The sequence below is a fragment of the Neomonachus schauinslandi genome, chromosome 9, assembly GCF_002201575.2.
Source record: "Neomonachus schauinslandi chromosome 9, ASM220157v2, whole genome shotgun sequence".
Lineage (NCBI taxonomy): Eukaryota > Metazoa > Chordata > Mammalia > Carnivora > Phocidae > Neomonachus > Neomonachus schauinslandi.
The window spans coordinates 40,537,001-40,562,735 of NC_058411.1; the positions used below are offsets into that span (position 1 = coordinate 40,537,001).

Sequence of the window (25,735 nt, forward strand, 5' to 3'; positions counted from 1 at the left end):
TGACAAGGCTACCCAGCCTGGCCCATAAGTATCTATACCATACTGCATGCCCAATGTTCTTCACAGTTAATTTTTGTTAAACAGGTACACATATGGACATATGGTAGAAAAGGGTACTTCAGTAGGATTTCTCAGCAACATCACAGAAACACTAAGGATTCAGCTATCCACTATTTTTCGTTACTCAACTATAAGGAAATGCCATAGCATCAGGGCATTTTTTAAAAGATAAAAATGTTTCAACTACAGAGTTATTTTTGGATTAGGGGTGGTAATCCACCTTGAACTAACTATTCTATTTATTTTACAGAAAAATGTTTTGAGTTTTTAAATAGAAAAGCAATAAAACTGATCCAAATATATGTTTAGCATTTAAAAAGCAAAATTAAGAGACCAGGAATAGGCAAGGGATGAGAAATACACTGACCTAACCATCTTTTAAAAATGAAAACATTCATGTAAGATTCTATTAATGTGCACAAAAAGCAAATTTACTTTGGGATTTATACCAAGGGAACATTTTGAATGCCTGCTATCCTGGTGTTAAGGCATGTAAGCCCAGCAATATTCACAGCCTTGATCTTGACAGAGTCTGCCTTTTAGTAGCATGTTTCTTAAGTAGTTCATTCTAGAAGTTGGAAATTATAGAATGAAGTTTTTTTTAAAGACTGTAACATCAAAAATGCCATTTAATTTACTTTACACACACAGTTTATTCCAAAAGGATTTGAGGTGGTTGGCAGGGGAATATATGTATAGGAGTAACCCTGGCCAGAAATCCCATAAAACAAAATACTGATGAGCAGACACAAAACTTTTTTTTTTTCCAGAAAAGTTCAAGTAAACAAGGAGTGGAATAAATCAAAGATTATACTTCTACCCTAACATTAGAAAAGGTGAGTTTCCTACAGTTAGGGGGGAGAAACTACCAACACCTTTAAAAAATACTTTTGCTAAAATTAAGAAATATCCTTCTCAGAAAGCAGCAGCTGTGAAAATGAGAAACCATGGGGTCATGTTTAAAATGAAGCAGCGTTCACCCCATCTAGAGATTTGTAGATGAACATCAAATACCAAGTATGATACAGAGAATAGCATTTTTCTTCTATTTGTTTAATGGGAACTATTACAAGAACTGTCCGAAAGGCAATAGCAAAGAAAAATAGGTTCTAAAGTGAAACCTAAAGTGTTTCAGTTACGGTATATCTGAGAAGCTAGAGGAGCTGACGTAAGAAGAAATATGTGTAGACGGCTGACACACTTTCATAGGTTCTTGCAGCTTCTGTCATCAGTGAGAAGAAATCCTCAGACTCTTCCTAGACTCCCCAGGCAGTGGGCCCTACTAGAAGCTTAAGGAATTCTACATTGCTCTTGAGGAATTCTTAACTTCGAATGTACATTTTAACCACCTGGGGAGGTCTTTTTTCTTTTTTAATACCAACCTCCAGGCCCTATCCCAGATCGATGAGGTCAGCATCCCTGAGAACAGAACAGAGGCATTTTTAAAGCTCCCAGGGGAGGCTCTAGTGTGCAGCCAGGGTTGAGACCCACTAAGTAACCCAGGAAAATGCTGAGAAAAGTCAAGGATGACCGTAGTTACTGTGTGTTTGAACTTCAGTTGCGACAGGAAATATGTTCAGGGAGATGAAGCATTTTTGGTTTTGTTTATGTTTTTTTGGTGTGTGTGCTAATAGTAGGCTACCCTGCGTCTCACTGTGCTTACCCTCTAGTGCAAGATGCTTCAATTCCTCAAGATAATGATACCCACCATTTACTAAGCTCTTATCTGGTGCCAGGCACTGTGCCGAGCGTCACCCCCAACATTATTGATAATCCCCATTATCCTGCAAAACAAGTATTAAACCCATTTGCCCAGGCAGCCATGAAGAAGGGGCTTGTCTGCCCCCATCACAGAGCAAGAGAATGGAACTAGAATTTCAAAGCTCCGCTTTTGTCTTCTTTCAATTTTATGTGTTTATGCTTTGAAAGGTAATCTAGCCACATTTCACAGGTTTATAAAGTATAAAGTTTTAATAGGTATATATGTAAGGTATAAAAAAAATTAACCTCACTCATAATTTTTTCCTGTCACAACTGAAGTTCAAACACACAGTGGCTTCAGTCATCCTTAACTCCTATCACCTAGCCCCTCGGTCTCCCTCCCCGGAGACAAGTTAGCAGTTTCTTGTTTATCCTTCCAAAGATATTATGCATCCATAAGCATATGAAAATATATGTGTGTGTGTGTGTGTGTGTACACAGCACATATTTGGATTCCTCCCCCAACTGTAAACAATGGTAGCCATTTTGCACACGTTTTTTTTTCACATTAACGGTATTTCTCAGACAATTCCACATCAACACATAAACATTTTACAATTCTTTTTTGTACTACATAGTATTCCATTGTACAGACCTACCATCACTTTTTTAGTCAGTCCCTTATTGATAGGCGTTAGATTGTTGCCAATTATTTGCTGTTACAAAAAAAATTCAGAATGAATAGCCTTGAGCAACATCATTTCGTAACTACCCATAATTATATCTGTAGAATACATTCTTAGATGTCAAAAGTCATGCCCTTTCCACTACTCCATGCTGCCTCAGGATTCTAAGAAATAATTCAGACTCACGATGATTCGTATTTAAATTATTTTATTTAAAAAGTTTACCTACCTACCCAAATTATGCTTTTTACTTTAATAAAAAATTAAAAATTGTTTTTCAGAAGATGCGCAAAACCCCAAATAGTTTGAGACATGGTTTTATGCTTGAGAAAAATGACTTCACAACCAGTGGCACAACTATTATGCTGGCTCTCACTTCCCTTTCAGAAGGTATCTGCTCCTGATGACTCCGTGCCCCCCTGAACAGGGCTAATGCTCAGAGACTGAGAACAATCCTCCAGTGTCACTGAGGGCAGCGTCACAGACATCTTGGTGGGTGACGTCTGCGAAGTGAGAAGTGGTACCGCTTTACCCCCTGCAAAAAAGGAGAAACGCATTCAGCTCAACAAGCATATCCTGAGTATTTATATGCTTTAAATTTTCTTGACTAATATGGGGGGAGGGGATCCAAACAAGGATTGCGTATGAATGAGATCATTTCTTTTCTCAAGGAGCTCGGAGCTCAGAACTTGTCAGAGATAAAATACACTTCCTCCTTTCCACCCCCACCCGTAGACAATTATGGATGACATTTTAAAAGTATGTTATGATCTGAATATTTACGTTCTCCTCCCCAACATTCATATTTTGAAATCTGAATGCCTGATGTGATAGTATTAGGAAGTGGGGCCTGTGGGAGGTGCTTAGGTCATCAGAGCGGAGCCTTCATGAAGGGGATTTATAAAAGAGGTCCCTCAGAGAGCTTGTTAGCCCCTTCCACCACGTGAAGGCACAGTGAGAAGGCGATGGCTGTGAACCAGGAAGAGGCTATTTGATTTTATTTCTCCAGAACTGTGAGAAATAAAATTTCTGTTGTTTATTAGCCACCCAGCCGGTAGTATTTTGTTATGGTGACCTGAATGGACTAAGACGATACACAAGTGCCAACAGTTGTGGTACGAATGACAAATGCCAGGGTGACTGGGTGGCTTGGTCGTTGAGCGTCTGCCTTCGGCTCGGGTCATGATCCCAGGGTCCTGGGATCGAGCCCCACACTGGGCTCCCTGCTCGGCGGGAAGCCTGCTTCTCCCTCTCCCACTCCTCCTGCTTGTGTTCCTTCTCTTGCTTTGTCTCTCTCTGTCAAATAAATTTTTAAAAATCTTAAAAAAAAAAAAAAATCCAGGGGCGCCTGGGTGGCTCAGTCGTTAGGCGTCTGCCTTCGGCTCGGGTCATGTTCCGAGGGTCCTGGGATCAAGCCCCGCATCGGGCTCCCTGCTCTACAGGAAGCCTGCTTCTCCCTCTCCCACTCCCCCAGCTTGTGTTCTCTCTCTGTCAAATAAACACAAATCTAAAAAAACAAAAAACAAATGACAAATGCCAGGTAAGACCATGTACGGGTCAGAGCCTAGTCTCTGAAACTCAGACTTACCCTCTTACTGACCGTGTGACCTCAGCAAATTGTTTCACCACTCAACATTTCAGTCCTTCCATGTTAAAAGGGTGACTAGTACCTACCTTGCAGAATGTAATGAGGATAAAATAGCATTGGTGAAGAGTTTGACAACAGAGCTTAGCACTTAGTAAGTACTTGAAAACTCAGAGTTACCAATACCACTAAATGGTACTATTTAGTATAGAACTAGCACTACTATCATTACTATTACCATCAAGGAAATAGCTCTTTGGAACGTATTTTTCTCTGTAAAACAGACTTTTCTTCATGATCACTACACTTAACCAAATACAGAAAAAAATCTCCCCTCCACAGATTGAGAGTAGTGGGAGGCTTATAATAAAGAAGACAGGCTGTGGCAGAGGAGACACAGTCTGAGATGAAGAATTCATTAATACGTTAAAAAGAAATCCAGAGTTGACCATAAAAGTAATCTATCTGCCTATACCCTAATTCACTTCTTTTTTTTTTTTTTTTTTAAAGATTTTATTTATTTGAGAGAGAGAGAGAATGAGAGACAGAGAGCATGAGAGGGAGGAGGGTCAGAGGGAGAAGCAGACTCCCTGCCGAGCAGGGAGCCCGATGCGGGACTCGATCCCGGGACTCCAGGATCACGACCTGAGCCGAAGGCAGTCGCCCAACCAACTGAGCCACCCAGGCGCCCCCCTAATTCACTTCTTTAAGGTTAAAGCACACCACCTAAGAATATGAAGAATGCCAAATTGGTATTATTTAAGACTACAAAAATCCCTGTTTCAGATTTCATGGCTTTACTCTATATACATAAGACTAATAAGCATCTTAAAAACAAATTATCTTTAACAATCTTAAAGAGATCTCTGAGTCAAGAGCCATAGTAATTTTTCTAAAACTCCTTTATATTTTTCAAGTAGTTTTCACAGTAATAAAGTGGAATTCTCTATTACATTTTTACAGGGACTACAGTAAAAGTAGACCGTTTTGGAGATTTCAATGATGACTCAAACACAGCTGTCCAAGATGATCGGAATATTTGTAAAAGCCAAATTCCTTTCACATTAGGAAGTCTTACAAAGACTTAATATTATACTATTCCTTTTTGTTACTTGTGTCAATTTCTTTTTTTTTTTACTAAAAGAGAGACAGGTAATAAGATTTGGCAACATTATAGCAACATCACAAACTATAATACCACAGTATAATCTTTTAAAGAAGAAAACAAGTTTTATGTCAGTTTGAATAGAACAAATATTTTAAATAAGAAAAGACCTTTTGAAAGTTAGCTCTGTCAGGATATGATAAAAACTAAAATTAAGACACAATAAGAACTGCTTTAAAAAAAAAGATCTCTATAGGACATAAGCATTATTTAAATATTCTGTCATTTTACAAAGTCATGATGCAGAGCACACAAAATAACCAAGAAAAGTATCCAAGGTCAGAGCTTACTTCATCAATAAAGTAAAAACTAACATAAAGTATAACTAAGGCCAAGAGCAAAATTAATTTTCAACCCATGAAAGTTCAATGTTACCTTCCTCTAATTATTAAGAAAAATTCCATTCCTTTAGTTAGTTGCCTGTCAAAAACCACACTGATACCAGATATTCTTCTTTTCTCTGTTATCTCATGTCACAAAACTGTTTTACATGTACCTTCATTTTCTATTATATGCACTAAATTACTGATTAAATTGCTCAATGATGCAACAAGAGCTATAACTTTTTTTATCTCAGAAATTTACACGTCTCAGGTAACATATTAAATTCAATCACTGCAAAGTTATGCTATTTCTCATAGTTAATGCCTCATATTTATACAGCAATTTGTAATTTTGCAAAAATCTTTTCCCCATCATCTTACCTCATCCTGACAGTAATTCTGGGAGACAGACAAGGCGACTGAGGCACAGAGACATAAAGTGGACTCTTCCAAAGTTTTTCTCACCAACTAAACATCCCTACAAGCCTACTGTATGTATGGAGCTAAGATTGTGCTGAGAGAATCACAGATGAAGAAGAAATAGTCCTCATTCTCAAGAAGCTCATAACCTAGAAGTGGAGACAGACGTGTACAGCAATACTTAGTTAAAATGACATGGAAGTAGCAGTTGAAGTAGGATTTCAAAGATGTGGAAGGTGATGAAGGAAAAGAACAACAAAATAAAGTCAATGTGAAGTCAGTATGTTTGGTTTTTTGTTTTTTTTGTTTTTTTAAAGTCAGTATGTTAAAGGAACTCTATTCTGATACCAAACTACTGATTGGATTGAAGGAATGGTGAGAGAGAAGGCTATAAAGGAAGGTCAGGGTCAAGTTCTGTAAACGATGATGAGTCACAAGAGATTCTGAACAGAGGAGTAGGATGACCAAATGTATTTTAGAAGAGAGAACTCCAATAGCTGTGTGCAAAACAAGGAGAGAGGAGAGAGATCTATGGAAATCATCCATGTAAGAACTGATGATCCTTGCCAGTGGAAACAGATTCAAGATATTTTGAGGGGAGACTCTGAAATAAAGAATTAAGTATGGCTCTGAAATTACAGGGTTAGTTGACTGATTAGGCATTAATAAAAGCACAAACAAGCCTGAGGCTACGGGGGTATAAAGAGGTGTGGAGATATTGGGATCAGTTATATACCTGATGCCTACAAGATGTGTGAATAGACTTTTCCAGTAGGCAACTGGAATCAAAGGTGTCAGAGGCCGTAAGGCAGTTTTAGAGACAGAATTAGCAGTCATTGTATAGATATAATAATGAGAGTAATGAGCACAGTGATCACCTAGGGAGAGAAGATAGGCTGAGAAGAGAAATGATGACAAAAAGACAAGGAAGGACAAAGAAAGGTTGAATGAAGAGAAAATAAAGAAAAACAAAAGGGAAATGTCAGAGAGAGAAATAGGAAGAGACCCAAGAGTAAAGAGTCACACAAGGTAACAGATGGTTTTCAAAAAAAAAAAAGTCTAGTATAATTCATCTAATTAATTCAAAACTGGTAGCGCTGAGACAACTCACTGCCTCCTGCACTGTAGCAACTACCTCCATTACTCAAAACAAACAAATAAAAAAAACAAAAACAAGAAACCACACATTACTTTTAAAGGTGGTTAAGATGAATTCCATTCATGTAATATGCAAGGGTAGGTAAGGAGAGAAGCAGTAATGACGTTTCAAGCTCAAGTCCCTTAATGATAGGTCACATCTAGGGTCCACATGAGATCTGTTGTCCAGTCACTTGGGAACAGTCCTGTCCAAACTGTCAGAGTGAGGCTTTTGGAATAGGGTAGAGCTAGGTTCATCCATCTATCCACTCAACAAATATCAACTGAGCACCTACTATGTGCCAGGCACTGTTCCAGACTCTGGAGATATCAGCGGTGAAGAGAACAAAGACTCTGATCCCACGGCCATCATATTCCAGCCCAGTGTAGGGCAAATGACAAACAAGTAAGGAAACAAACATATGTCAGGAGGCGATAAGTGCTATAAAGAAAAACAGGTAAGGGGTAAGAGGGATAGTGAGTGATAAGAGACTTTAGGAAAGTTATATAACTTCTGCAAATCCTAGTGTCCTCATCCTTAAAATAAAGATAAGAGTACCTTCCTCAGTGGGTTTTATGAGGATTAAATGGGATATTGCAAATGCAGTGTTCTGCCTAACAGACTAGCTCTTCCTTTTAGGTTAACTGGAAAGGAACTACCCCAAGAGGCAATGACCCTCAGGATGGGCTGCAAAGGCAGTCTGCTTTAGAGAGGGATAAGAATGTTTCACTGAAATGCACTACGAAAAAAAACCCCACAGCTCTAGAAGGCCTCCAAATAGTTATGCTATTTTAACTCAAGTAATTATGTTTTAGTCAATGAGTTAAGCCAATAAAACACACCATTTTATCTAAAGATGTTTGTAAATGTGCATCTGGGGAAGACTTTTTGAAGTGTTCATTTACTTTATTTTGAACAGTCATTCTGAGCTTTAAACGAGGACTTTTTAGACTTTTTAGACAGGTATATAACTGATCCCAGTATCTCCACACCTCTTTATAACCCCGTAGCCTCAGGCTTGTTTGTGTTATTACCGCCTTTTTAGACCAGATTTAAAAAAATCAGGCAAATGAGTGTTACCAGGCAAAAAGAATAACCTTCATATCCAGTATGGTCCTCATAGAGTTTAATTTTTTTTAAAGGAAAAAGACATTATATCTTAATAAATCATCATTAAAGCAAACATAAATTTTCTGCCTATATTAAATGTAGTTTGGTGCTTTTAAAGTTTGGCATTTTAAATTTCCACAGTCATCTCATTACTCCATGATGTAATTGTTTCAACAGCTGTTTTCAGAGTTGTTTTTTAAAAAAAGAGACTACTCTTTGATTCCGTGGGTTTGCAGTAAGTCATTTAACTTGGCTATGTTTAAGCTGGGATGCCATTGAGTCAGACCATGTATTTCAAGCTTCCTAAGACATATTTTAGTATCTTTTAGATGTTTGAAATTCAATTTTTTTTTTGCTTTAAAGATATTTAACATTCATAAAGAAATTTTACATTTGATGTTGGATTTATAAGACTAAGGAACAGAAAATTTAAACTAATTTTTTCTAAGGAATACAAGTAATCATACAGGATTTTTAAAGTCCACTTAGATTTTTGCCTGTATATTGTATGTATGTTTCTAAAAATACGCATAACTTTGTAAAAGTTTTTTGGGTTTAGATAATGCATTTTATCAGGTTTCAGATTCTGACTCTAATCCTCAAACACTTGGTAACTCATTATTCTATCTCTGTTATTTGCAAACTGAGAGGACTCCAAACAAAGCATTCTCTCCTCAAACAACATGAGACAAGCAGAGAAAAGAAGAAAACGTTTCAATAGCTTCATAGAAGAGTACAGCATCTCAAACTCTTCATTAACACATGAGGCACACGTGATATGTACAAATTTATGGCATTCTTCTATGAGTGGATGAAAAGATAGTTGGATGGCTTTAAATTGCCTGGGTTTGGGTTTTTCTACATGAAAATAAAGATTGGTTTCTTATAAACAACAAATTTAAAAAGAAAATCGAAAAGGAAACAAATGTAATCATCCTGAATCCACGTACATGAAGGATCTTAACCCAGGGCAAATGGATGAATGGCCAGGGAGCTGTGAATGCCCTGGAAAAGTATGCAAATTATTTTCACGTGAGTACAGTTTGGGAGGGAGACAGATGGTCATAGCTTTCAGTGCTCCAAAGGGGTCTGCGGCCCCCAAATATTTCAGAATCACTGACTTAAAGGAGAGCCCAGCCCCACATGCAAGTGAGTCACATTCTTTGAGCTGTTCTTCCAGCAGCAGTGGTGAAATACAGGAATTCCTGTCCTGTCAAGTGTGGATGCCTTATTCTCTCCGAAAGTGATTTGGTCCTTTGCACTTACCAAACTGCATTGTAATTGTTTGTTAATGTGTCTGTCACTTGCTCTAAACAAGATACTCCGTAAGAGCATGGACTGAGTCTTTGCTGTCTGACTAGGACAGTAGGTACACAGGAAGTATCTGTGACCTTATCATCTCAATCGTTATTTGCTTGGGAGTCTGTTCCTGTTAACTACGTGCTGCAGGAGGGCAGTGACTTTGTCTTATTTACCTCTGCATTCTACAAAGTTGTAGCACAATGGTAAGCACACAGTTAGACTTGAAAATGGCTGCTGAACCGAACTGATTTGCTTGCACCTCAAGGGTCTGTGGTTTCTCATAGCTAACAGCCTGCTTAGATTCTTGCTGACCAGATCCTGTCTTTAAAATCAGCCCTGAGTTCCAGCCATGCAGTTGCTTCCCAGCTGTCTGTGAAAATGTTACAGTATTTCAGCTGTATTTTATTGAGTTCTTGAAGCATTTTTCCTGTCCACCCTGGGCTCATCTACTCTTGCCTTAATTCCTTGTTTAAGCAGCTGCTAAACTATCCTGCTGTATTCAATTCTCCTCACATACTTAACCCGGCTCTGCAGATTTTGCAATATCATAGCTTCAGTGTTTGAGGACAAATACAAGTCTTGATGAAGAAGGTGCCTAGTCATTTGATGTCAAATACAGTATGCAATATTTTATTTACCTCTGCTTTCCAGATTAGTTACTATTAAATGTTTCTTTCCTTACTTTCATGTTTAAAAGGGTGATTTAAAATGTTTATAGTCTCATTCCAAAATATGTTTTAGACCTATAAATCCTATTGCATTTTTTAAGTTTACTATTGCTTCTGTTTTTAAAATGAGTTGACAAATGCTTATTTTGAAATGTATAATTTAGGGTAAAAATAAAGCAGTTCCTATAGGAAGAATAAATGTATTGGCACCTGTAAAAACAACTCCAATTCTTTTTCCTCTAAAAAGCAATAGTTAATGTGAAAGGTTTGTTTCTTCTTATGCCAGGTTCCAGCTGCTTCACTTTGTTTAAAACTGACTTCAAAGTTTAAACATTGTCCTGTCCCAACAAATAACCTCCCCCAGATGGAATTATCTTGAGTACTATCCTCAGTGCTCTGAATACCACACCTGCAGCCTTTTAATTCAACATTTTATAAACTTTCCAAAGGGAAATGAAACATTTTTTTCTGTCCCCTAACTTATGATTTTTGGAGGGTTAGAGTTTAGTGCACAGAGTTCTATTACCTGGGTGAGTTTATAGCTATTTTAGAAGAATTAAAAAAGTATAATTAGTATCTCTACTGTGCTGATTATTATCAAAGAAATTATAAGAACATGAAAAATCTGAATAGCTCCAAGCTCAACTTTTTTTTTAAAGATTTTATTTATTTATTTGAGAGAGAGAATGAGATAGAGAGAGAGCATGAGAGGGGGGAGGGTCAGAGGGCGAAGCAGGCTCCCTGCTAAGCAGGGAGCCTGATGCGGGACTCAATCCCAGTACTCCAGGGTCATGACCTGAGCCGAAGGCAGTGGCTTAACCAACTGAGCCACCCAGGCGCCCCTCAACAACTTTTTTTTAAAGTAGGCTCCATGCCCAATGTGGGGCTTGAACTCATGACCCTGAGATCAAGAGTCGCATGCTCTAGTGAATGAGCCAACCAGGCGCCCCTCAACAACTTTCAAAGTAAAAATCTTACCTGTAAATACAGATGCAAGGTACAGATTGGGCTCAATTTGTGTCTGATCCATTTCACTTGATGAAGTTATGTTTAGTTTTTTTTAATAAGAAAATCAGTTAAGCCTAGAAATAACCATGATTCATTCCTATTCACTAAAAAGAACACAAACTACATGCACTCCCAGTTACTTTCATAAAACCAAGTAAACAGAAGCCTGATCTAATGGCCTTAATAAGAAGGAAGTTAAACAGCTGAATTTTAATGACTCCATAGAAAAATACTTTACCACCCAATGGATTATCTCTAGGCATCAAAAATTAAGGAAAGGGGGAAACAAGGAATCATTAGAGAATTTGCAATTTGTGTTAAGTAAAAGAAGCTCACGGATCATTTCTTTCAAGGTTAGAAGTTTTCACAGATTCTCCTACTTAAGGACTTCATCATTACAAGAAAAGTGTAGAATCTCCCTTCACCCACGCTAGATGGGGGCATATTGCCCAACACAATCTATGTGAAGCAACCAATAAAGTTGTCAGAGAACACAGAAGAGCACTATGCTGTCAAACCAAAGCCACATTTTAATATTAAAATGAAATAGGCTGGGGAAAACCTCTTTTTGGCTAGGGAATGATGAAGTGCAGAAAAGTTAACTAACTGAAGAGAGGAACGTGTAGCACGTGTGGTTCTCCAGCTAACAGGACACCCCAGGGACCAGAAGCATGGGCCCATGTTGATGGCACGCTCTTCATCTGTGCTCTGAAATGCAGTTAATGACTATCAATATCCATTGTTTCAAACAAATTCTTCAGGCAGAACGATTTGGAAAAAATGTAGAGGATGGTAGAATCAGAATTTTCTGATTTTCTCTAAAATAAAAATCAGACTTCTCTCAAGTTTCCCTTATTTCAGAAAAATTTCAGGTGGATTTGGAAGAATATACGTAAATGAACATGATTTGAAGCATTACATCATTCATTTAACCGAGCAATAGGTTCTCACTGGTGACAAAGATTGTTTAGCTATTGTCATTATACTGTCGGAAACCTAAAAATGAAATATGTTAAAGAATTAAATGCAATCTAGATTAATGAAAAAAAAAGCTTAAAAAGAATAGTTTTAGAAGAAAATATAGTTTTCTAAAGGTAAGACTGGGGCAAATACAAGTTATGTATTATATACTGACAATCTGCAAATAGACCAAAATTAAACATCTAACCTTGATACTGTTTTAAAAAAGCTTTAAATGCATTCAAAGTGCTTACTATCATCTTAATATATGAGATACTATCTATGTTCACTTCCTACTCCGCCTCTAAGTTTCTGAGAGTTACAGAGGGAAAGGTTACTGCTTGGCCCTCTACAGCTACCTTTCCCATTCTACACAGCACCTAGAGTACAAAGGTGGACACAATGGTAACAATCAGTCGCACCACACAGGCCACTTCCACCGAAGAAACTTTTTTTGGGGGGTGGGGAGCAAGTAAAATTAAGTGGCAGTCCACTCAGAAGTGATTGCTTCAAAGCCCAGATTTTAAATGTATCTATTGTGTTACGGTAAGAAATAAGCAACGTCATCCCCTTTCATATTAAACAAAACTGGGTGGAAACTAAGAAAAGAAAAAAAACCTACCTTAGGTCTAGCTAGGATTCAATTAAAAAAAATTTTTTTATGTGTCCATCATTATTATATGAGGTGTTGTGAAGACCACAAAGAATAAGACATTGTCTTAATCCTCTTTAATTGTAAAGGTAAAACTAACACAGAGCAGACTGACAGCAGTGAGCAAATCTTCCAATTAATGTGCCTGTTCCGCCTCAAATATAGGAGAGTTTAAAGACTAACGATTAATTGAGCTCTCTGCCTTTTAGCATCATACCACTTGTAGCTGTTAATGTTTCCATCCTGGAACTTGAATTCTTCTTCTATTCTTGGTAACTTCTCTTTGTCTCTTCCTGTTCTATTGCCTTTTTTTTTTTTTTTTTTTTTAATCCTCTTTAGAAGGTGCTATATATTGTACCTGTCTGGCTTTGGAGAAAGGAGCTGTGAAACCTTTTCTAAACCAGTGATTTTCAACAGAGGGTTGGCGTAGGGAGAAGGGAAAGTCTGAATCACTTTTGGGGCTTTTTCAAACTAACAAGGGCTCCCTTCCATTCTGATAGGTCCACACTCCAAAGGGGGTGTATCCCCCAATGGGACCTGCTGCTATAATGAAACACTTCTAAATTCATAACGACCTAAATGTGAATTTTATACACTGCATTTTCTTTGGAATAAAAAAGGAGCAAGTTTTCTCCGATATTCAGATTTTTTGCTTAATAAAAAGCATTTTCTTGAAACTTTCAAAAACAATGGCTTTTAAAAAACACAACGGCTTATTTCTAATTTATTAAAACAATGAATTTTAACTCAAAAAATGATGATTTCATTACTCCAAACCAAAGCATACTTTAGTCATCTCTTTATATCCAACAAAGCTGCATTATTAGTAAAAACATCTAAATTGAAATAATATGCTAAATCTGTTATTATTTTTAAGATGTGCCTTCAGTAAGCCACTTCATAGGCTGAAGTGATTTAATGCAATGCTGGATTTTCATAAAGGACAAGAAAACAGGGGTACCCGGCTGGCTTAGTTGGTAGAGCATGTGTTATGAGTTCAAGCCCCATGTTGGGTGTAGAGATTACTCAAAAATAAAATCTAAAAATAAAAGGTTTCCCTCCATTATCCTTCCTTATTTCCCCTAAGATGCCTAAATCAGCCCTCTATGTATGGTTGCTCAAGAAATATCCAGCTGACCAATGTTTCTGAACCTTTATATCAAATGGATATACTACTCTGTGATCTTGTATAGGTCCTTTTCTGGAAAAAACACCCACTTTTTTCTATTCATTCTACACTGTTGTATGTAAGATAAAAAAGTTGCAAGTAATTGACAACCAGACACTACGTTAGAGAGTCACCTGGAAGCTCACAGTGAAAAGCACAGACTTGGAAGCTAAACTGCCTAATGCAAATCACAGTGCCAACAGAAATGAGCTGTGAGACCTAGGAGAAATACCACCACTCTGTGGAATATCACCATTTTGTGTTTCAATTTCCTCTTCTACCTCATAGGTTTCTTATGATCATTAACAGAGACAATATATGTAAATAACTTAGAGAAGTGCCTACATTTATTACTCAATAAGTGGTAGTTTTATTATTTTGTTGCTTGTGATTATTTTCTAACTTCTCACAACTCACAAAAAATTCTTCTTGTTAGGTAATCTTTTAAAAATATTTCTGGACAGGGAGACCTTTTGTTGAAAAGAAAAAGTACTGCTCCCATATGACCAACGGAGCGCTACAACGGGTCTCAGAGATCATCTTATCCTTACTAATAAGGAAGTCAAGATTCAGAAAGGTTCACTGACAAATCAATGTGACATATTAATAGTATTAACAGTAGGGACTAAAGCCCATAGCAAACAGTTCTTTCCTCATCTCCCAACTTCAGATACTGAGACCTGTAAGAACCAACAGAAATTATCTGTTCTACTTTTTAAAAAATTATCAAGGAAGGAAATACAGTATAATGTTTAAGAGTACAGCGTTTGCTTTCTGAGTTGGGACTACATTTGATTCACAGCTCTGTCATGTACTAGCTATGTATCCTTGGCCAAAGTATGTAACCTCACCGAGCCTCAGGTTTCTCAAATAGAAAATGAGAATATTATCATCTACCTAGTTGGGTTGATTATGGATCTTAGCGAAGTATATCACATATAGGAAATATACAGAGATGGTGGCTATTATGTGTTGTTGATGTTATTATAAACACAAACCAAACTCCACCAAAACTGGGAGAGAGTCTTGATTTCTGTAATAATTTCTCCTAACAGTAAAATTTAAAAAATAAATAAATAAAATAAGCCACTATCTCAATATCAGAGTTGTCTATTGTCATTTATTCTTGTAACGAATAGCTGGCTCATAATTCACACTTGCTGGGGAATGGGGCTTCCTGAAAGGGTGAGCACTGTACTCTGCAGGTGAGCATTAAAGCAGCAAACACAACCTATACCTGGCCAACATGATTTAAAAACTACTTATCAAGGTTGTTGACTCTTATACGTCCTCATCCTACTGTTTAAAATGGAAGAAACGATACTCATGGTATTTAAGTCAAAGGATGAGAAGAAACGATTTCCAAACATTTGATCCATGAATTTCTATGGAAATTAGGAGTGGGTCACACTGGCTAAAAATTGAGTCATAAATTACCTACAAATATAATTTGTCCTTTTACCTTTACCACAAAAGACAAATGTGTTATCTTTTACTTAAATATTTAAAGATATCACAAAATCAAAACAAGTGATCTGAGATTTGAAAATGGAATCCAAGTCTAGGAAAGCAGGGATACTGCTGAAAAAGCTTAAATGAAGGGTTTATACAATTTGTACACTATGCTTCTTTCAAACACTCATCTTATTTCAATACTTTAGCTTTTTATTTTAAATGGTCCTTCAAAATCTTGTAGCTATATGGTGCCAATTTGAAAGGAGGCTATGTTGTAGTATTTCAAAAAGTGGTATTTAAAAGGATAGCAACCTGGGCTTTACAATGTTTATACTCTTGTTTTTAGAATTTTTTATATCGTCCTGAAAGTTTATCTTTTGGTTTTTAATACTACCCTTAGTAAGGATCACCAGAATAGCAATACTTAAATCTATAAATTGTGATATTATTATTTTAAACAAAAATTTTTTAAAGATTTTATTTATTTATTTGACAGAGAGAGACACAGCGAGAGAGGGAACACAAGCAGGGGGAGTGGGAGAGGGAGAGGGAGAAGCAGGCTCCCCGCAGAGCAGGGAGCCCGATGCAGGGTTCGATCCCAGGACCCTGGGCTCATAACCTGAGCCGAAGCCAGATGCTTAACGACTGAGCCACCCAGGTGCCCCTTTAAACAAATTCTTTATGGATTATTTAAGAAAACTGCAGAGTACTATAGGGCTATTAACTGTAAAACAAGGATATAAAGATGAAGGCTCCTAATAATAAATTTTTTAGCTCACAAAACAAGAGTTTTTAAATGGGTGCCATTCAGAATATGAAACAAAATAAGGAGAAATCTAAAACTAGTAACACTTAGAATACCTGGATCTTTTATACCAATTTGAGTTCACTGGGGGGAAAAAAGGAACATTATTAGAGTAGTTAAAAATATATAAAAAGAAATTAACACCTTTGAAACAAATAATCTGGCCAGATTAAGTTACTCTTCAGCTGCATATCTAATAGGTATACGAGTCTCTCCAATAATAGCATTTTAGAAATAGTATCTCAGCAGCATAAAAGCTTATATCCAACTGCCAAGAAGCTGATTGGTAATTCAGAAAATAGATGACCCACCTATCCTGAATGCAGACTAAGCTTTATTTGACTAACGTACATTTAATTATTGAAGCTCATTAAAAACCATTTAAGTACTTGAATGTACTGCTGTGTGGTGTTACGACAAAGAGTCCCTGCCTTTTCGGGGCAGGAATGTCTAGAGGAACATTCCAGCACTAAAATTTGGTTGAGAACTGAGAGAGTCGATGTTTTAGTAGACAACTTTATCAACAATGCACTTCCTGTCAGTTGAATAGCCTGTGACACTGCCACCAAAACAAATTCCTCTCAGATAATTCTTTATAAGAGCATGTCATAATGGTCTGAAAACTAAAGGAATCTTAAAAATCACACTAGGTTTGTCTCGTGAAAGAAGCCACACATTCTGCCTGATTTCATTTATTTACAGTAAGAAAAAACAAGAGAACTAATCACAGAACAGTAGCTATCCTTGGGGATGGAGGCTATAACAGAGAAAACATGAGGGGGTTCAGGGGTGCTGACAGTGTGCTGTTTCTTGAGCTGGACATGGGTTACACCAGTGAGCTCAGTTTGTGAAAATTCTTTCAGCTGGACACCCATGATACGCATACTTATCTATATGTAGATTATACTTCCGTAGAAAGTTGAAATTGAAAAAAAAACAATAATCAGTTTCAGCAATTGAAAGGTGCTTCCTCTACAGTTTTGGACTGTTTTCCAATGACTGAAACAGCCAAAAAACTAACTTTACTGGCCTTTAACATCAAGTGAATAGTTGCTAAGTCACATGCCATACTGCTAACGACAAAGCCAAATTCCTTTCTATTTCTTTCCTTAAAATCTTGAAATACCAGCAAGATGAAATTATTCAGAAGCAGAAGGTGAGTTTTTGTTGTTGTTGCTTTAGTTTGACTCTACAGGACTTCTTACTTAGAGGGTACTTGATGCTCTGTGACAAGCAGCCACTCAATTTCTTTGAAATCACAAACTGATATCATTTTACCTAATCTTGAAAGCATTTCTAAAATATTAATACATTCCACAAAAGTCGTTTAATTCTTTCTTTTTGGTGCCAAGAAGGTTTGCTGTTTCATTTTATGAAGCAATGACATCAGAGCTACATTTAAACTCAATTTTTTCAACAATAACTTGTACGACTTTAATTACGTAAGGCCATAGACTGTTACAGAAGGTCACTACCATCACATTCTTATAAGTGACACTTGATGGCTAACAAAGCTGAAGGCAAAGTCACTCCCTAATAGTTACTAAGCAGTTTGAACCCAAGTGCTTCTATAGTTTATGTACAGAAAATCCATCTTCTGAGATGGAAATCCTTCCTAAATATGAAAACTCTCAAATTATGCCCTGTGACTATCACTGTAATTACACTGTATTATTTGTGTAGCTTTTATAGTGGATTTTGCCAGATCTAGACATTTCTAACTAAATTTGGAAACAAAAATTAAATGTGACATGGTGACCAGTTTACTTCCCCAAGGCCAGACTTGGTAATTTTTGAAAGAGAGTGAAAGAATGAAAAATGAGCTTTCAAATCCAGGAAGGCACGAGAAAACAAGACCACCACCATTCCGTATCCTAAACTTAGGGCTCTAAAGATTTTCTGTTGACTACTAAGTTTTGGGTGTGAGGCGGTGGGCAGGGGAGGGTGGACTTCTGCTCACTGTACACACGACACCAATGGGAATAAGGGCCGGTCCAAGTTCTCTGTTACCGTTACTCCGGGTAATAGTTCCCAGCCGGGACGCACAGCTGCACAGTCCTGCCAGGAAGGCCATCGTGGCCGTGTGCTTTGATAGCGTGGGGCCCTGACGTGTCAGGGTATAGAGAAGGCAGCAGTTGTTGGCTGTGAAAACAGTCTGATACAAACCAGATGGGAACTTACTAGATGGGCAACACAAAGGAAAACAACTGGCTCATTCAACAAAGTCAGGTCCCTGCCCCAGAGAATTCACAGGAGACAGTAACAGTCACCCAGAGTTGATGCAAACAAGAAACAGCCATGTGGTTATAGTTTAAAGAATTGTTTTTCCTCAGACTAAACAAAGTTTTGATTTCTAATTCTTGTATTCATTAATTGTAGTTTGGTGGACGAGCCCTTCGGTCAAAGACAAATATTTCATTTATATAATATATACTTCTGAGACACCAGGAGAAACTTAGGGGGGCCTAGAAACTAATTTTGTGCTGTTTCCCGGGAAGTGTTAGGAACATAAGCTATGCTCTTTCAAGAAACCGGAAAACTTAGAACATGATTGATCATGTTGACGCAGTAATTAGAAAACACCCACCATAATATTTCTAGGACTTCCTAAGTCTGCTCTGTTGTAATGTAGGCAGAATGACGCAAAAGGCAATAATCACAAGGCTCTCAGAACTACATTTCTACCTAAATTATGTTTTCTGACTTCCTTACCTGGGAAGTATAATGGCAAGTATATTCATGGCAAAAAAGTGCCAGCATTCTCCCTAACCTGTGTGAAGCCCATCACACTAAAAAGTGCCTGTCCATTTGGAGTTGACAAGTACGGCCAAGATTAACAACCAGATTTTAGGATACCTTTTTGGCAATCAAGGTAAGTGATTATATCACTTATCAAGGAAAGTGAAAATAATAGCATTTTCATGCACACATTTGAACATATTTTATAATGAAGTAATCCTGTTTTGTTTTGTGCATTTATCCTAATCAAAAATAACAATTAGGTTTCTTAAAAGAGAAGCGATGTAGCTGCAGAATTGTGAAGATTACTGTGGCACCTGGGACACAGCTCGGGTTTCCCAATTTGCATTGGCTGCATTGGCTAGATGATCTTCACTGACTCTACCCGCCCTAAAAACTGAGGTCCAACACTTAGAGACATCTTTCCTGTTGGCGTTAGATCTTTCATCCCTTGCAAGGTCATTCTGAAATAACCCAGAGAAAACAAAAGTGGAGTTAACAACTCTGGTGCGTAGGTTGATTCAGTCATAAGCATTTCTAGCCCTAAGCGGTTCCCTCTGCACTCTGGTACATCCGCACACACTCACACACCTTTTTTTTTTTCCCCAAAAAAAGTCTAAATTAGTATGCGGCAACAGTGCTGGATAACTGACCATTCTGACTAAATTTAATCATCAAATCCAAGAAATCAGTCTGTGCTTATATTATAAGCTACATTCCCCTGTAAAAAGTAGGAAGGGAAAAGCTTTAAAAAGCGTTGTTTATTAAAATTAAGAATAAATGTGTCACTCAACAATGAATCAATTCTGTTAAGTCTGTTAAAAGTTTTTCTCAGCTCGTGGAATCAACTCTTTTACAAAACGATCAACAAAGGCAGTTTGTCTTGAATTTATCAGTAAATGTATTTGTTAGACTTTGGGCTAACTTATGAAAAAAAATGAATTGGTACCATTTCTATTATGAGGCATACCGATAATTATTTATATACTTCTTCAGGAACTGCCTATTTCTACCTTAGCGTTGCTTACAGATATAGATATAGATATCAACCTAATGAACTGGCATAAATTTTATAAGAAAAAAACAACTAAATGCATTTAATAAGTTTTATCTCACAAACAGATATTGATATGATTTCAGAGAATAAGACAAAGGCCAAATCACACAGAGCCTTTTAGGTCACAGTGAGCAGTCTGGACTTTTTTCTGATGCAAAAAAGGTCTTTCGGGGTTTTGAGCAGGGAATCATGTGATCTGATTCATATTTTTAAAAGATCACTCTTGCTCTGAGTAGATAATAGACAAAAGGGGAACAAAAGTGTATATCGGAGAGACAAGTTGAGAAACTTCTCAAGATAATATTAAGGTTGAAAAATATTATGCTTAAAAAAATCAACTGCACACCTACAGAAGGTAGGAAACTTGGCTTGATATCAAGTCACTGAAAAATATCTTGGTCAGTTTTATTAGAACACTGAAAACCACAGTATTGCGCAATAGTGTTTAATAACTTCTGTAAACATTGGGATAATCTAAGAGTAGTGAGGCTACTTAACCTCTCCAAGCCTCTGTTTTCCCATCTGTATAATAAAACTACCACCAACAACAATAAAAACATCTGTACATACAAGTTTGCTGTGAAAATGGAAGTTACACTACATGAGAGTTCTTTGTCAGCTGCAAAGCATTTGACAAATGTTGGTTTCATCACTGTATATTTGGGAAAAAACAGATCTACCATACTTGGTAATGACTGTGTTCTGTCCTAGCATACCTAACTCTATGCAAGATATACTGACTGGAGTATGGTCAAATTAATAAAGAGCTTGGAAACAATATAAGGAAGAGTAAAAGGAACATAACATGCAGACTTTGGATTATGATTGCTGCCATCAAATATTTAAAACACTGTCCCACTGAGAGACCTGTTTCTAACACCCAGTAGGGGAGAACTAGAACCAACAGTGAGAAGTTATGGAGAGCCAGATGTTAACATAGAAAGAATAATTAGTGCTTTCCAGCCATAAAATGTACAGCCAACTAGCATGTTCCTTAAACTGTGGGGTGATCACCTGTTGGGTCTAATTTCCCTTTTGCTGGCTCCCTCTACCTTCTCTAGCTTTAAATCTTAAAGGTGTCTGGGATCTTAAACCTGGGATGCTTCTCTTCCCTTTCTATACTCAGTCCTAAGGTGATCTCATCCATACCCACAGCTTTAAATAGCATCTACACTGTCAACTCTCAGATTGATATCCCCTTCCCTGAGCTTCAAATAACAAACTGCCTACCTGTTTCTTCACTTGGAGATGTATTAGGCTTCTCAAACTTCATGTGCCCCACACAGAATGACTGATTTTCCCTTCAGTCTTCCCAGTAGATGGCACCATCCTTCACCCAATAACTTTTGGAAACTTAGGAGGAATTAATCCTTGCCTGTGCTTTCTATTACATTCCACATCTAATTCACTTTAATAATTTTTGAAGTGAACTCATTCTTCAGCGACTTTATCAGGTCTACCATCGACATACAGCCTGAACCTGACCACTGTGACACCTCCACCAGCACCCACACCACTATCATCTCTCATCTGGAATACTGCAACAGTCTTCCAGTTGGTTTCCCTGCTCCCAGTATTGTCTCCCCATAGTCTGCTTTCTGGCCAGCTGCCAGGAGGATGTTTTTAAAAATGTAAATTAGAATTTGCCATTCCCTTGCTCAAACCTTCCACAGGAATCTCATCATACTCAGAAAAAAATCCAAACTCCTTCCCAGAGACTACAGGGCTCTACGTGATCTGCTGTCTACATCTCATTTCTCATTTCCTACCACTGCCCCACTTGCACACACCCCTCCAGCCACACTGGCCTTCTTGCTTGGGCACAACAAGCTCATTTCCACCTCAAAATTCTTCATTCTTCCTATTCCTTCTAGATGGAATACTCCTCCCAAGATGTTTGCAAGATTTCCTCCTTCACTTCATTCTCTGCAAATGCCACTCCTTCGAAAAAACTTCCCCAACCAAATGATTTAAAGTAGCAAACCACTCACCTTGCTTCCTTCATTATTCATGACCCTGATTTATGATTTTTTAATTGATACTAGTAGAAATGCAAATCGATACTGACATTATTTTTGAAATAAAGCAATACCATTTTAAAATCTTTTGCTTTTTATTTGGAAATAATTTCAAACTTGGAGAAAAACTGCAAGAATAGTATAAAGAACACCCATATATCACTTACCCAGATTCACAATTGTTACCCTCTTCCCCTGTGTTTTAGGTTGGTGTGATTCTTCCCAATGGCTACATTCAGGTTATGCATTCTTGGGCAGAATATTACATAGGAAATATTGTACCCTGCTCAGATAGCCTATCGGGAAGCACACAGTGTTTATCTGCCCCCTATGGTGATATTAATATTGATTGCCCAATCAACACATTATCTTTTATTTTCCCTTTCAACTAATAAGCCAATCTGGGAGGAGATACTTTAAGACCATGCAAGTATCCTTCTCCTCATCAAAACTTCCCTCTAGCAGAAGAGAGAATTAATGATATAGAAGACAAAATGATGGAGAATAAAGAAGCTGAGGAAAAGAGAGATAAACAACTACTGGATCACAAGGGGAGAATTCAAGAGATAAGTGATACCATAAAGCAGTATTAGAAAAACTGGGACCCCAGATGAAGAGGAAGGTGGAGGGGCAGAAGGGATACTGGAACAAATTACAGCAGAGAACTTCCCTACTTTGGGGAAGGGAACAGGCATCAAAGTCCAGGAGGCACAGAGAACCCCTCTCAAAATCAATAAAAATAGGTCAACACCCCGACATGTAATAGTGAAACTTGCAAATCTCAGAGACAAAGAGAAAATCCTGAAAGCAGCGTAGGACAAGAAGTCCGTAGCCTACAAGGGTAGAAACATTAGACTGGCAGCAGACCTATCCACAGAGACCTGGCAGGCCAGAAAGGACTGGCATGATATATTCAGGTGCTAAATAAAAAAAACATGCAGCCAAGAATAATTTACCCAGCTAGGATGTCATTCAAAATAGAAGGAGAGATAAAAAGCTTCCAGGACAAAGAGAAACTAAAAGAATTTGTGATCACTAAACCAGCCCGGCAAGAAATATTAAAAGGTATCCTGTAAGCGAAGAGAGAGCCCAAAAGTAACATAGAACAGAAAGGAACAGAGACAATATACAGAAACAGTGACTTTACAGGTAATACAATGACACTAAATTCATATCTTTCAATAGTTACTCTGAATGTAAATGGGCTAAATGCCCCAATCAAAAGATACAGGGTATCAAAGCAAGACCCACTGATATGCCGTCTGCAAGAGACTAATTTTAGACCCAAAGATACCTCCAGATTTAAAGTGAGGGGGTGGAAAACCATTTATCATGCCAATGGACATAAAAAGAAAGCTGGGTGGCAATCCTTATATCAGACAAATTAGATTTTAAACCAACGACTGTAATAAGAGATGAGGAAGGACACTATTTCATAATTAAAGGGTTTATCCAACAAGAAGATTTAACAATTGTAAATATTTATGCCCCTACCATGGGAGCAGCCAATTATATAAACCAAGTAATAACAAAATTAAAGAAACACATTGATAATAAAACAATAATAGTAGGGGACTTTAATACCCTCCCTCACTGCAATGGACAGATCATCTGAGCAGAAGATTAACAAGGAAACAAGGGCTTTGAATGACACACTGGACCAGATGGACTTCATAGATATATTCAGAGCATTCCATCCTAAAGCAATAGAATACACATTCTTCTCAAGTGCACATGGAACATTCTCCAGAATAGATCACATACTGGGTCACAAATCAGGTCTCAACCAGTACCAAAAGATTGGGGTCATTCCCTGCATATTTTCAGACCACAATGCTTTGAAACTGGAACTCAATCACAAGAGGAAATTCGGAAAGAACTCTAATACATAGGGGCTATAGAGCATCCTACTAAAGAATGAATGGGTCAACCAGGAAATTAAAGAAGAATTTTAAAAATTCATGGAAACAAATGAAAACGAAAACACAACCGTTCAAAACCTTTGGGATGCAGCAAAGGCAGTCCTAAGAGAGAAGTATATAGCAATACAAGCCTTTCTCAAGAAACAAGAAAGGTCTCAAATACACAACCTAACCTTACACCTAAAGGAACTGGAGAAAGAACATGTAAAGGAGAAAATAAAGCCTAAACCCAGCAGGAGAAGAGAATTAATAAAGATTAGAGCAGAAATCAATGAACCAGAAACCAAAAGAACAGAACAGATCAACAAAACTAGGAGCTGATTCTTTGAAAGAATTAATAAGATTGATAAACCCCTGGCCAGACTTATCAAAAAGAAAAGAGAAAAACCCAAATAAGTAAAATCATGAATGAAAGAGGAGAGATCACAACCAATATCAAAGAAATACAAACAATTGTAAGAACATATTATGAGCAATTATATGCCAACAAATTAGGCAATCTGGAAGAAATGAATGCATTCCTAGAGACATACACACTACCAAGACTGAAACAGGAAGAAACAGAAAACCTGAACAGACACATAACCAGCAATGAAATTGAAGCAGTCATCAAAAATCTCCCAACAAACAAGAGTCCAGGGTCAGATGGCTTCTGAGGGGAATTCTACCAAACATTTAAACAAGAATTAATACCTATTCTTCTGAAGCTGTTCCAAAAAATAAAAATGGAAGGAAAACTTCCAAACTCATTCTATGAGGCCAGCATTACCTTGATCCCCAAACCAGACAAAGATCCCACCAAAAGGGAGAATTACAGATATCAATATCCCTGATGAACATGGATGCAAAAATTCTCACCAAGATACCAGCCAATAAGATCCAACAGTACATTAAAAGGATTATTTACCACAACCAAGTGGGATTTATTCCTGGGCTGCAAGGGTGGCGCAACATCTGCAAATCAATTAATGTGATACACTATATAAATAAAAAAAGGGAAAAGAACCATACGATCCTCTCAACAGATAAAGAAAAAGCATTTGACAAAGTACAGCATTCTTTCTTGATTAAAACCCTTCACAGTGTAGGGATAGAGGGTAATACCTCAATATCATAAAAGCCATATATGAAAAGCCCATAGCGAATATCATTCTCAATGGGGAAAAACCGAGAGCTTTTCCCCTAAGGTCAGGAACACAGCAGGATATCCATGATCTGTTCTCAGAAAACTACAGGACACTCATGAAATAAATTGAGGAAGGACACAAAGAAATGGAAAAATGTCCCATGCTCATGGATTGGAAGAACAAATATTGTTAAAATGTCTATGCTACCTAGAGCAATCTATGCATTCAATGCAATCCCAATCAAAACATTATCAACTTTTTTCACAGAAATGGAACAAATAATCCTAAAATTTGTATGGAACCAGAAAAGACCCCAAATAGCCAAAGGAATGTTGAAAAAGAAAACCAAAGCTGGTGGCATCACAACTCCAGACTTCAAGCTCTATTACAAAGCTGTAATTATCAAGATGGTATGGTACTGGTACAAAAACAGACACATAGATCAATGGAACAGAAGAGAGAACCCAGAAATGGACCCTCAGCTCTAGGGTCAATTAATCTTCAACAAAGCAGGAAAGAATATCCAATGGAAAAAAGACAGTCTCTTCAACAAATGCTGTTGGGAAAATTGGACAGCCACATGCAGAAGAACGAAACTAGACCATTTCCTTACACCACACACAAAAATAGACTCCAAATGGATGAAAGACCTAAATGTGAGACAGG

At 37.4% G+C, this 25,735-nt stretch overlaps 1 protein-coding gene across 1 annotated transcript in view; it reads right to left on the minus strand.

Moving 5' to 3' along the window:
* Positions 1-2,740: 2,740 nt before the first annotated feature.
* Positions 2,741-25,735, minus strand: part of KIAA0586 (KIAA0586 ortholog) — a 107,755-nt gene continuing 84,760 nt past the window's right edge. The window contains exons 31-33 of the mRNA XM_021701334.2: positions 19,860-19,869; positions 11,137-11,192; positions 2,741-2,982 (exon numbers count right to left, since the gene is read on the minus strand). Coding sequence (XP_021557009.2) covers positions 2,831-2,982; positions 11,137-11,192; positions 19,860-19,869 — 218 coding nt within the window. The 3' untranslated portion in view covers positions 2,741-2,830. The remainder of the gene's footprint in view (positions 2,983-11,136; positions 11,193-19,859; positions 19,870-25,735) is intronic.